We start from the raw sequence: 14092 nt of genomic DNA on the forward strand, positions 1-14092 counted from the left end.
TTAATTAGAAAAGCTTTAAGCAACTATGTTTCAGGTTTTACGGGGCTATTGGCTCATTAGGTGTTAAATCAATTGACGATTTTCATTTTCTATTTGGAAAAAAATGAATATTTTAGCTGACTTTTGAGAATTTCCTGGGTTTTTTTTGCTCCTGGGAATTTTAGAAATAGACGTTTTGGACTGGAAGACATTTTTAGGGCTTAATATCTCCGGATATATAACTCCTAGTGCTATGAAATTTGGTAGGGGCACAGATGAAACAGTGTTCAACAGATTCAAATGAGTGAAAGGCATGAGAAGATGTCATTTTTTTTCATACTCCACTGCTGAAAATGGGAAAAAAAGAGCAAAATATGGCTTTGGTGGCTCAGGAAGACCCCTGGTAAGCTCTTTAAAATCATCAGAATCCAAGATGGGGCAAGTATGGCAAGACAATTTGTTGCTATTTTGCCAAAATGGCGATAAGACCGTGAAAATATGTGTGAAAATGCGTTTTTTGTGTCAAAATACAAGTTTCTTCCATGTTGTGTTGAGTCTTATGCAGTCTTTGGGGCCAATTCCGATATATTAACACATTTTTTGCAGCGATCCTTCAAATGTGGTTATCAAACACTTCAGAGGCCTGATATTGTACAGTTGAGCGTTGCATTAAAGCATTGTTTTCTGCAGTATGTTCTTTAAAAGTTGACCATAATGAAATCCATAATGCGAACAATAACCTGTATCTGGTTTGACACGGTGCGACCCTACTGGACGCCGCCATTCAATCATTTCCAGTTAATCCGCTCCGGCTTTATCACACTGTATGCGTGAAAACCCCAGAGACACCTGATGTTTGTTTTCGCCATGAAAGTATGCAGGCAGCACACACACACGCGCTTATCTCCCCGAGGAAGTCGCAGGCTTGTCAACAGAAGCTGATTTAATGAAAGCAGGATTGTCGCCACAGTTAACGTTCAGGTATGGTTCGTCAGTAACGTGATCAGAGTCTTGAGATTGCATCAGCTCGTGTGTGTCGGTGTGCAAGTGTGCTCCAGCATCCATCATCGGGGCGCCCGGGTATCCTCGTGTTGGAGAAAATGAGGATCTCCATGGCGACCCCCGATGTCCTATCTCAGATTGATTACCCATAGTGCATTCTGTCCTCTCAGGGCATGTACTCATAAATAGAGAGGGAGAGAAGACGAGTGCATGATAAGCAGAGGCACAGACGAGGATGAAGTCAGACAACAGCCATCACAATGGAATCAGCGGGGAGTTTCTGCTCCGTGAATTATCGAATCAAATCACGCGCTCTGGCCGCGTTTGTAATTTTCTCGCAGACACGGTTTGCTGCACCCTCCTACCTGCTGCACCACCTCATCACTGTTGCTCCTGTAACAGCAGTACAGGACATCGCCTCGGGCGATTCTGCTGCATTCACTCGACACGCCGCATACCAACACTCGCACGTAGCCTCCTCGCTTTCCATTAATGACGATTGTGCTATTTTTGGAAACACGAGGGGGAAAATATTTCAGGACTTTGACACATCTGATCGTAAATTATCTAAAAAAAATGAGCAAAAAACACTGGTTTAGTCCTTTAAAGGGTAATTCCAACAATTTTGCATATTAAAGCGTGCTTACAGGTCTTAAAGAGTACGACCTCACATGTGAAAAAAGTAGTTTAAAGCCTTTTGTGGCGCCCGAGGAAGCTGCATGTAATCTGATGAACTGCCTCCAGTGATGTCACTCAGTTGCATTGTGGGTATTGTAGTCTCCAGGTTTTGAAAAGCAGACTACTGGTCTCCAACTGATGCAGCAGAATCAGAGATGTCACCTTCTTTATTCCACTCATTCTTCTTCCTTTTCAAAACCTGGCGACTACATTACCCACAATGCAACTCAGCCACCAAGTTGATCAGATTAAATTCAGCCACTTCCGGACTTTATGCTACTTTATCCACACGCCATAAGAGCCGTAGTCGTCCTCTTCAAGAGCTGTAAACACACTTTAATGTGTAAAACTGGTGGAGTTACCCTTTAAGTAAATGTTTTGGTGATTGTCTGCCATCTTGACAGATTCAGTCAACACCTCTCTGCTTGTCTGAGCAGCTTCCTCTGTTGTGTGTCACCCCCCCACCAAAAAAAAAGGAAAACAAGCCATCTGAGTGACACTATCCAAACTGATCTCCTTCTGTTTATGTGTAAACTCCAGGAAGAATAACTGTCACTTTGATTATGCAGAAGATCTGGATGCTCTAACGTTTGCTTTTTTTGTCTCCTTCCATCTTTCCTGTCTCCTCCCCCCCCTTTTTCTTTCTGCCTCGCCACAGAAAAGTGTGAAGGAGGGAATCCTGTTAAAGCAGACCAGCTCCTTCCAGAGATGGAAGAGGAGGTACTTCAAACTCAGAGGGAGGACGCTCTACTATGCCAAAGACTGCAAGGTACAAAGATGTCTGCGACGGCCTACAGCTGCATGAAACCAAAATACGTTTCTACCGCAGCTATTACACAATACAGACTGGTTTTAATCTAAGTGGTAGGAAAAGGTGTAAACGTATTTACAATTCATGGATAAGGTGCAAGAAAAGATAAGCTGATGTTTGTCTTTCTTGGCCTCAGTCTCTGATTTTTGATGAAGTGGACCTGTCGGACGCCAGTGTGGCCGAGACCAGCACCAAGAACATCAACAACAGCTTCACGGTGAGCAACAAGAAATGTCAAAAAACTGGTTTAGGATACAGTATTTTTAGGCTTAAGATCCAAGACTAGAGTTTGTTCAGGTGCCTGAAACCTGCATTCTTTCTAATGGCCAGCAGGGGGCGACTCCACTGGTTGCAAAAAGAAGATTGTCTTTAAGCTTATGAGAAAATGACCCTACTTCTCACTTGATTTATAACCTCAATAAACAGTTTCCTGTAGAGTTTATGGTCTCAATCTTTAGTTTCAAGTCTTCTTCAACACAGCTTGATGTTCATTTAGTACATTATGGTCCCATTTAGAGTAAAAATAGACGATAAAGCAGGTTATGCTTCAGGGCGTGGCTACCTTGTGATTGACAAGTCGCTACCTAGGTGTGTCCTTGGGTTCTCAGTCAGATCCAATCAGGATATCCTCCCAAGCTCCACCCTGTCATCCAAATATGGTCTCTTCTTGATCCAAGAAATCCAAAATAGAAACAGACATAACACTCGAGGCTTCAAAATGGGCGTCCACAGACCAGTGGTTGGTCACGGTTATTATTTTTGACCATGCTAGCTGTGTGGCTCTTTAGTGGGCATTATTGATCTGCCAGTTGGTCCACAACTTCTGTCCAGACAGAAATATCTCAACAACTATCAGACTTAATGGCACAAAATTTGGTACATCCATTTATGGCATGAAAAGTGAGTGTGTTAGCGTCCTAGCAATAACATTTACCTTACCAAAGGAGATACTCGTACAGGCTGGATGAGAATCTTTCACCTCTCAGCTCAGACTTTCTCTCCGTCTTTCCATTCGTCTTTCCCAGGTGATCACTCCATTTCGCAAGCTGATGTTATGTGCCGAGAGCAGGAAGGAAATGGAGGACTGGATCGGCGCTCTCAAATCCGTCCAGAAATGGGAAACCTATGAGGTGAGTGTTGTTAACATTGTGCTGGCTCACAGTATTAGAAAAGTGCCAAATGTGACGAACCTTTGACAAAAACCAGTCGTGAGAGTGTGACCTGTTTTGATGAGAACAGCCTTCACACCTGACTTCTTAAGTCTTCTTCCATCTGTTCTACACTCAAACTTGTCACTTTTTCTACCATCTTGGAGGAAAACACTCTCCTCCTCTCTCTCTTCTCTGTCCTTCTCTCTCTCTTATCTGCTTTTCATTTGAGCTCTTTGCCAGCAGATTGATGCCTCTCATAAAATCAGACCCTCTGCTTTAATAGGCTGTAAAGACAGCTGAAGACTGTGAGCCGCGCTCCTCGCTGAGCTGAAATTCTCTCAGGTTTTTGGGCCTCCTCGGTGCTTTTAGGGTTTTAATTTACGTCATTGTCAAAGACCTCGAAGTTCATCTGTTGTTCCTCGTTATTTCTAGGTCCTCAAGTTAGTGAGGGGGGAAGATCAAGCCGTGGATAACAGCTCCTGCAAGTTAATCCTCATTTCGGATATGACACTGTGATCTCTCAAGAGTTATGAAAACTTTCTGAAATGGAAGAAAGAAGATTATTTCGTGCAGGAAGTTTGACAGCACCGATGTCACAGTCTTGTCTTACCATCTTTTAAGGCACCGGGGACTCATTACAGAAACTTCCTAAGTGTCTTATCTGAGTTTAGGATGACATTTAGGAGTTTTAAGACATGTTTCCTAACACTGGTGTTAATCTGTTGGAGAGAGAAGCTAACACTGACTTTAGACTGTTGGAGAAGCTAACATTATTGTTGGCCTGCTGGAGAAGCTAACGCTGAATTTAGACTGCTGGAGAAGCTAACATTGTTGTTAGCCTGTTGGAGAAGCTAATGTTGTTCTTAGCCTGTTTGCTTTACATATCCTCAACCATCAGCTAATTATCTTTTCAATAATAGTAGCTAGCCAGAATAGGAAGAATAAACTTAAGATGTGAGGAGCAGTTAGGACATTTGACACGTGACGAGGCCTGAAGCTCTGCTTATACTCTGCCTGTATTGACCTCTTTTGACCAGATCAGTCAGCTGTGCTCTTATGTGTCTCAATCCTGGGGCCACGAAGTTTAATGTGTACTGCTGATGCCATTATCTTATCCTTGCACCCATGCTTCCTCTGGCTGTTTAGTTCAGCATGAAATTTAAAAAGTCAGCACCCTATCTTTTGCAACATCTCTCCTCCCCCCCGGGCCAGTTACTTCTGATGTAGCGCTCTGGTGATTTTTGTTTTCTCCCTCTGTGTTTCAACCTCCAAAGCCGAGCCAGTTTAACACGAAGCGCTGATGTCCTCTCCTTCCACATTTCTCCTTCCCCTCAGGCCAGCCAGTTCAACATGGAGCATTTCTCCGGGATGCACAACTGGTACGCCTGCTCGCACGCCAGACCGACCTTCTGCAACGTCTGCAGAGAGGCTCTGCCAGGCGTCACCTCCCACGGCCTGTCCTGTGAAGGTACATAGACACACACCCACACAAAAATACACACATTTCAAGACACGTTTCTTAGAAGATTCAACTAAATTCAACCCTTTTCTCACAGGGACCTTTTGTACCCTCTTTACTGACAGCCTTATCATTATAGAAACAGTATCTAGAGCATGTCACTGTGACAGTGTAAGGAAGTAGGTTTATAGCTGCTTATTGCCGGGTGAGGCAGGTTTCATCACAGGTGTGACGCACTGACACATTTTGAAACAGCTGAGTAAAATCATTACCGCAGAAGTCATATACTGTTTGTGAGTTTTAGGTCAGTTGAAAGTTCATATTAATGTGAATTTCAATTTCTTGAAGACATTTTTATTAAAATGCACAAACAATTTATTTGTAATTGTTTTTTTGTGTTTTCATATTTTTGGTCATTTTCTCAAAAACACTGCGGAAACTCAAAATCTTAGCAAGTAAACTTTCTAAATTCCTCGTAAAAATAGCTCATTACACTTCATATGTGACACAGTCACCTAGAAAGTAACATTTCAGTCTGATAAAGGGACTTTTTAAAGTCATTTATTGCTACCTGCAGACTGTGCAGTTGCACTGGGCCTCTGAAGCCAAACAGTATGCAGATGATCTAGCCTAATTTCTTTTAAATTATACATTGTTTCTTGGATGAGAAAGGGACATATTTATATGTTTAGTCTGCTAGTTTTTTGTTACCTAACAAATTTGTCACGAATATTAAAATAAACATCTCTAAAATGAAAATGCATCTGTCTCATTTTGCAGATGTCATGATGCAGATTCTTTAAATCCTGTTCATTTTCAGAAGAAAAAAACTTTCAAACATTATTTTGTCTGTGAACATTTCTGCCTGAGTCACATGGAAAGATTTTCATCAGCAGTGGTGTGTTTTTTTAACAATGAAGACAACAATTCCCATGATCCCACACTACATCTTTAGTTTTGTTTGGATTGTAAACCCCGAGTGGCAGAAATGATTATAAAAAACTTCATCATAACTCTCACTAAACTACGCTGTGGTTAATCTCTGACAACTTCCCTCTGAATGTCCTCGTCTAAATGTCAAGGCCGTTTATTTAAGTTAGTCTAACGTGACATTTATTGATCTGTCCTCTGCAGTTTGTAAGTTCAAGGCTCATAAGCGCTGTGCCGTTCGCTCCACCAACAACTGCAAATGGACCACACTGGCCTCCATAGGAAATGACATCATTGAGGACGAGGAAGGGGTGAGTGAACCGGTTGTCCTTCATGTGTTCGAGCTCACAGCATGTCGGCTGAAACAATGTTCTGCTCAGGACAGCTGATGTCTCACGCTCTCGGTATTTGTCTTCATCTTTCCCCAGGTGTTCATGCCCCACCAGTGGCTGGAAGGCAACCTGCCCGTCAGTGCCAAATGCGTGGTGTGTGACAAGAACTGTGGCAGCGTGCGGCGACTGCAGGACTGGCGCTGCCTCTGGTGCAAGGCCATCGTAAGTGGGATTGATTGTGGCATCTGTCCTGTCAGAAAACTGTCTTATCAAATCAGCGTTTGTGTTTATTTATGGGACATCACTGCTGTTAGCTGCAAAGTTCCTCTCAGTTTAAAATAGAAAGTCGTCAATGATATAAATGTGCTGATATCCATGGTAACAGAGGGCCAGTCCAGTTGGTAAAGCTGTCCCGATTAATTATCTTTCTTGTGGGTGGAGAAAACATGTCTGCAGTGAGCCAAAATTTTGTCTTCCAGCAGCTGTCTAAATGCAAAGAAGCTCCTTCAAAACAGCTATTCAGGATAAAACAGGAAGTGATTCAGTCTTCAAAACAAACATCAACATTTGTCACTTTAAAATACGAAATGTTGGAAAAGAAAAATACTTTTTTGATATTTATTCTGGTCCAAAACTGTCATTTTCTGTAGTTTGTTTACTAACAATCTGACACTGTTGAAGTGAGACGTGCTCCAGAACTTTTCATTGTTCTTGACTCGCTCCCTCAACACTCGAAGAATCAAGGTCTGAGAGTTCACTCGAGTCATCGGATTAATGGGGCCGCACTTAAGATGGCAGCGGTATCCCTGAGGAGGAGGAGGAGGAGGAGGAGGAGGAGGAGGGCAGGTTGAAAGCAGAAATGAAATGGCGCTGATGAATTTCTGCCAGCTCCAGGGTTACTGAGTCCGACCTGATGCTCTGATCGCCTTGAGCATTATGAAGAGAGTCATTTTCCCAGTGCAAGGACATTAGCGATGCTACGTGTGGCTGAGGTGGAAACTAACCCTCTAAGGAAGGACTAATGCTCGGGCTTGAATTCTGAATGTTAATTACAAAATGAGTTTTTGCTCATTTTCAGTGCCTGTAAAGTTAAAGCTGGCTGCTACAATAATCTCTGCATGTTATTTAATGAAGTATCACCTCGGCTTCTTTCAGCCCTACAGAGCTCCTGATCCCGATAAATTCAGACAAACGAAGTTAGCTTGTGAACTGTGAGCCAGATGTTTCAATCAGGAGGTGGTGGGGACCAAAAAAGGAGCAAAAAGGGGAATGTAAAGTGGACTCTACAGGCCGCCACGAACACGGCTGCAACTATATAAAATTTAAATGAGCTAACTCATAAAATAAAATACATTCAAAGAGTTTGAACAGTAACAAAAACAATCAGATAAATGCATAAATACAGTAAACATTATGGACAGAAACATACACACTGGTTCCCGTTTCATGGATTAGCCGCCCCACCAGCGACCTACTGGATAAAGTGCATCAAGTACAGAGTAAAGCGAAAACATTTCACACCTACCCAATAATTAAAAACCTCCTGAACAGCTCGCAGGGGTGAGTCAAAAGTGTTAAGGAGGTGCACAGCTTCAGAATATGTGCTGGTTGTTCTTGTCTGAATACGTTCCAGTCTTTTGTGAAGAGGCGAGAACATTTAAAAAAGGCCGTAAGCTGTGTGGGAGGAGTCCTTAAGAACCTTCAGGCCCTTAAATTGTCTACACAGGTGTACAAATATAAGAGGAAGTGAAGGAAAGTACAGTGGAATAGTCCTTTAAGACACGAACTCAACCAGAGTTACAGGGCGTGTAACTTTACACCGTCTCACTGTTCCACTTAGCAAAGGCCGAATTGCTTTTTGAGTGTTTAGGGCAAATTAATCGTCAGTGCGCGCTCTCTCTCACACACAAACACACACACACACACACACACACACACACACACACACACACACACACAGAAACACACACAAATGAATCAGAGTGGTATTTGTAAAGGTTATAGAACTGACATTTGGTGGGTTTCAGAGGGATGTAATGACCTTTCTGCTTCTACTGAAATATAGAATTACTATGGAGACCACTGACTGTGTGTACGTGTGTGTGTACGTGTGTGTGTACGTGTGTGTGTACGTGTGTGTGTACGTGTGTGTGTGTGTGTGTGTGTGTGTGTGTGTGTACGTGCAGGTCCACAACAGCTGTAAAGAACAAATGGGGAAGGTGTGTCCCTTGGGTCAATGTCGAGTGTCAATCATTCCTCCCACTGCACTTAACAGCATCGACTCGGATGGTGAGACACCTCGTGCACACACACACACACACACACACACACTGATATGCTCTTTTGTACATTAGGTTCAAAGTTCAACATGGTCACCTTTCGTCTCCATTAGTGTAAATCCTTTGGAGGCAGAAGCCGTGACATTGTCAAAGACATATCTCATATTTATGGTGTAAATACTGTTTTAATCAACATTTTTTTAAGTTAAGCACGCTTTCTAATAGTTTTCTTGAAGAAAAGAAGAATATTTGCAACATATTTTGGATACACAGATTAGACAAAAAGGTTGTTTTTTTTGTCCAGTTCTCTCTCGGCGTTCCCAACACGAACAGTGTCGTCGCCAACGTTTGGATCTGAATCTGAGAAATGTTTCCCAGTTGTTCCATTTTTCAGAATATCTCTGTTTCCCTGTCAGGCTTCTGGAAGGCCACCTCGGCGTCGTGCGCCAGTCCTCTCCTGGTCCTCTGCAACTCCAAGAGCGGAGACAACCAGGGGGTGAAGTTCCTCCGCAAGTTCAAGCAGCTCCTCAACCCGGCTCAAGTGTTTGACCTGATGAACGGAGGACCGGAGCTCGGGTACTCGAGTGTTTTCCAGTCATTTGCAGAATTAATAATAAAACGATAAGCTCCTAGTTTTGCTTGCTCGCAGCAGAAGCTCGTCACGACTGGTTTAATGCGCTTCAAGCGCTGATTGCTGCCTTGTCAACACTTCTACCTTTTAACATTTTGTGCTCTTCTTCCTCCTCTTCCTCTCCTCCTCATCCTCCTCCCTCAGCCTGCGCCTCTTCCAGAAGTTTGTGACGTTTCGTATCCTGGTGTGCGGAGGAGACGGCAGCGTGGGCTGGGTGCTCTCAGAGCTGGACAAACTCAACCTCCATAAGCAGGTGAGCTGGAGGAGGAAGAGGAGGAGGAGGAAGAGGAGAAGGGGATGGTGATGTAACACTGGAGGTGACTGCAGAGAGTTACTGAAGTTTTTGTGTTTCTCATTATTTTTGGTTTTGTTTTAGTTTCCAGGGTCTGCTCGCTAAAACATTTTTCACACCTAGTTTCTGTTAGTTTTAATTATCTTTTATAACCTATCTGTGGAAAACAGTGATGGGCAGGAGAAATCAGAAAGCTACCTCTTATGCTAATGTTGTAAATCATTAAAAAAACAATAATAATAATTATCAGAACTGAAGCATTTCTAACCTGTGGTGAGTTTGTAACCTGTTTCTGTCTTTAAACCTGAAATTGAATCTGAAAAATGCCAAATAGTGTTTAAACATTCAGGGTATTCGGGCAGTTTGGCATTTTCAACCCAAAAAATTATACTTAAATGAAAAAGAGGTGTTGGTGTGCTTTAGGACTGTCTTTGTTCTATCAAACTCAAGAAACACCTGTACCTTTCAAGAAGTTAATTTCTTTTTGGGGCAAAATAAACAAGCAATGCTACGTCTAATGGCATGTTTTGCTTAGACGTTTGCTCACTCTTCAATCACATGTAAAGATGATTTCTCAGCATCCCGTTAAAACGTTCCTCTACAGAGGACGACAAAGACTGAATCTGAATTCAATAAAATTACAAACCTCTGCATGCAACTCGCCCAATTTGTGTCAAATTAAAGATTTGTTTCAATCCGATAAGACATAATAAATTCAACCCTAAGTTAATAACCCCCATACTTCTATGTCACTCCTGTTATTTCCCATAAATTCCAATTAATTCCTTTATTTTTTGGTTTAATACTGACTGTGATTACAAGTGATGCAACTCAAGACACAACTCGGCACACGAGGAAAACATGACGGGGTTAAAACATTACAGGAAGACAGACACACACTGAATACAGACTGACATAACAGCAATAAACAAAACAAAACCAACAGGGATAGTGGCAAAAATTCCAATAAAATCCCTTTCAAAGTTTCCATCTTGAATATTCCCAGTATTTTTCCACCCTTAAAAAAGGAAGTGAATTTAAAAAAATCGAGGCAAAGAGAAAGCAAACAGTAGATAATGTCAGGCTGACGAGAAAGTGATGCAGTGGCCAAAATGACCGACGACACACCGCTCACCGCCGCTGATTAATTAACGTCATGGAATGAATCTGAATTAAGGGAAGCGCCATATTGGATGACACGGTCCTTCATTTAAATTAGTGTTTAATTTGGATAAATAAGTGCCGCGTCGAATCAGCTCGAATCATTTCATGTCGCACTAAACCGATAAACCAGTTAGCGTAAAAGGTCAGCCAGTGGGATGTTCCTCTCATTAAGAGAAGATTCAACCTTGTTCGTGCTGATGGGGGAAAAAAAAACAGCAAAATGAGAATAAAAGTGTGAAGAAAGGATGGTTTGTCTCTGCAGTGCCAGCTGGGCGTGCTGCCTCTGGGCACTGGTAACGACCTGGCCCGAGTGCTGGGCTGGGGAGGCCTCTGCGACGACGACGCTCAGCTGCTGCAGATCCTGGAGAAGCTGGAGAGAGCCACCACCAAGATGCTGGACCGGTAAGTACCAGGAGGGAGTAGAGGGTGGAGGAGGGGCGACGACACGGTTAGCATGTTGTTAAATCCACGTTTAGCTTTAGCTTCCTGTCTTGCTCCCCAGCCTTCAGGTGGACTGACGTCTGGATTCCTTTAAGCTACATAATTAACGTAACAGGATGATTTCATATATTAGATTGGTGGAGGACATCCCAGATGAACACATTAATTAATGTCTGAATCTGATCCTCTTCAGGGTTGTGTATTTCTCAGCGGCCGCAGACAGGAGCAAGCAATAACGATAATTAGATAAAAGCACTACTGGCTGTTTTTTTCTCTCTCTCTTTATTTATTTATACCGCCGGGAACGATTCATAAACAGCATTAAAAAAATAACTTGAGCTGATCGTGGAGCAGCGTCAGGGCTGCCGACGTCTGAGTCACTGGAAACAGAAGTTAAATAAAGATAGTTTGACATTTTGAAAACAACTTTCATGTCTGTCTGTTTAATATGAAGCAACAGTTAGCTTAGCTTAGCTTAGCATGAGGAAGTCACCGCTCCCAGCAAAGAAATAGTCACATAACCTGCCGTGAAACCACAACTTCTCGTTTTTGCACCTGGTAAAGCTTTAACATACGAGAATATGTTAATGAGCGAGCTAGCTGTTTCTATCTGTTTCCAGTCTTTGTGCTAAGCTAAGCTAAACCGCTGCTCGCTGCAGCTTCATATCTACCGTGCAGACACAAGAGTGGTATCAAACTTCTCGGCTAATTCTCACCAAGAAAGCAATTTACCGTATTTTCTGAAATGTCAAACTATTCCTTTAGTTAAAATACATAATTCGAGCGGTTTGTCCTGCAGGTGTGTGATGATTTCTTCGTCCTCATCTTGAACTACGGGTGGATTTGTTTTTATCAGCGGTACAATCACGGACAGAAAAAGGACAAGAGCTGCTGCGGGTTATCGATTTGCTGCCTCCTGTCCTGCTATCTTGATCCGATTAGCTGATAATAAAGTTTATCTCCTGATCCTTGACATCTTTGTGTGTCTCTGTGTGTCTTTTCAGGTGGAGTGTGATGACGTACGAGGTTCCCGCCACCACCAAACGCACACCGATCGTGAAAGAAGACGACAGCCTTGATTCACCCCTGCAGGTAAATTACTTTGCTTTTCGGGGACGTTCAGGAAGCGGCCCGCGTCTTTGACAGATGGGATCCATAAATTTGCGCCACAAAGCTCGATCTCATGAGCCCCAAGAAATTATTTTGGGAAAAAACATCCACTGAGAATCAAATTGAGCCTGGCAGCTGGAAGCCAAAGCAATCAGACCCGAACCACAGGGAGCGGCGAGGCTGTCGACGGAGGATGGGCCTGAATTTAAGCTGAGAGCCGCCTCTGACCTCTCAAATCTGGATTTTTTTGTGCAAGGACGTGCTGCAGTCTTTGAGTTACAGGGACAGTTTCTCAACACAGATTCATTTATTACGTTGGTGGAAAAATTAGGTTCAATTTCCTGAAGTCTTCAGACTTTACGTTAGCTAACGGCTGATCCAATCAACCAAAAATGGATTTATTTTGGGCGACAGCACCCGAACCTTAGGCCTTATGCCAGATGTAGATATGCCGATATTATTCAGGTTTCAGGAGCATTTTATGGACATTTTTGGGGTTTTTACTGCAGTTTGCCTGTTTACTGTCAGCTCTCTATCAACAGTTTGCAAAGCTGAGGTAGCGATGCATGCCCGAAGGAAAAACCCCACATTTCTGTTCAGAAACAATATGAAAGACTTGGACATCAACAGGTTTCTGGATATAAATACGGCCACATTGACTCTTTGAAGAAGGTTTGCACAGAGACGAGCACTACCGACCATTTTATCACTTTCAGAAAGTCATTTGATTATTTAGTGTTGCAACCAAAAAGTTTTGTTACGTCTTCTCACTGAATTTTATCAAAAACTGATGAGAGTACGTTAGTTTCCTGTGAGAAACTGGATGCGTTTAGATCCTTCAGACCTGTAACGCAGTCAAATAAAACAATCTGAGAGGGAAAAATGAATTTTAAGACCAAAGACTACACGAGGCTTTGCTGGACCTATTTCCAATCAAATAAAGTCTAACGTCTGTCCCTGTCTTCGTCCGTCTCTCAGGTCCACATCACTCAGTATGCAGACTCCGTGGCCTCCCACCTCGCCAAGATCCTGGACTCGGACAAACACAGTGACGTCATTTCCTCTGCCAAGTACGTGTCGTTAACGCCTTTGAGGAAAAAAAAAAACAAGGGAGGCGAGATTAAAGCAGAAGCAGGTGGAGGATGGAGAGGATGGGAAGATGAGAATAAAGATGGCGGGCGGGAGAAAGCAGAATAGAGATAATGAGAGAGAGCAGCAGAGCGTCTGGTCAATGGGTATTGATTTTGTTTGCTTTGGTCTCTTCCCTGTGGACACACACACACACACACACACACACACACACACACACACAGAGGACAGTAAGTGCTGGGCGGCTGTAAGTGAAAGAGACGGATGAATCAGTATTTAGAGGTCATCCTCAGTGCATTAGTACATTAGTAGTCTTCCTTTGGGAAGAGTGGAGCGGCCATTACAGAGCACTTTCCTCCAGCCGCTCCGTGTGTGTTTTTAAACTGCTGCTGATTGTAGCTGAGACCTGCAGCACATTTAAAAACACTTCAGGGACTCGCAGCACACACTTAAAGTACATTTACATGGAAACGTAGCACCGGTGTTGTCGGACAAAGAGAAAATGTGTGTTTTTTGAAGCCTCTCGGTGGAATTTTAACAGGTTTTCGAGGGTCAAGAGAAACACTTGACACACGACTAAACATCCTTTCTTGTGTAATTTGATCCCTCGCTGTGTAGTATCTCAGAAATAAAGGGAAGCGTGGTGTAGACGGAGGATTTGTGAGAACGTCATCACAATGTCGAAGACACTACGGGGACGTTAAGTAAAGAAAGACCGCTGACAGGCTCTGATGGTCCCATTTA

The 14092-nt window shown here is 43.0% G+C and overlaps 1 protein-coding gene across 3 annotated transcripts in view; it reads left to right on the forward strand.

Moving 5' to 3' along the window:
- Nucleotides 1-14092, forward strand: part of LOC311251903 (diacylglycerol kinase delta) — a 75937-nt gene that overhangs the window by 43752 nt on the left and 18093 nt on the right. For all 3 annotated transcript variants that reach the window (XM_084344567.1, XM_084344568.1, XM_084344569.1), the window contains exons 4-15: nt 2318-2428; nt 2607-2687; nt 3496-3600; nt 4957-5089; nt 6215-6321; nt 6439-6564; nt 8529-8631; nt 9038-9197; nt 9397-9505; nt 10971-11110; nt 12154-12241; nt 13238-13329. In XM_084344567.1, coding sequence (XP_084200693.1) covers nt 2318-2428; nt 2607-2687; nt 3496-3600; nt 4957-5089; nt 6215-6321; nt 6439-6564; nt 8529-8631; nt 9038-9197; nt 9397-9505; nt 10971-11110; nt 12154-12241; nt 13238-13329 — 1355 coding nt within the window. The remainder of the gene's footprint in view (nt 1-2317; nt 2429-2606; nt 2688-3495; nt 3601-4956; nt 5090-6214; nt 6322-6438; nt 6565-8528; nt 8632-9037; nt 9198-9396; nt 9506-10970; nt 11111-12153; nt 12242-13237; nt 13330-14092) is intronic.

Source organism: Pagrus pagrus (assembly GCF_965226575.1).
Source record: "Pagrus pagrus genome assembly, chromosome: 22".
NCBI lineage: Eukaryota > Metazoa > Chordata > Actinopteri > Spariformes > Sparidae > Pagrus > Pagrus pagrus.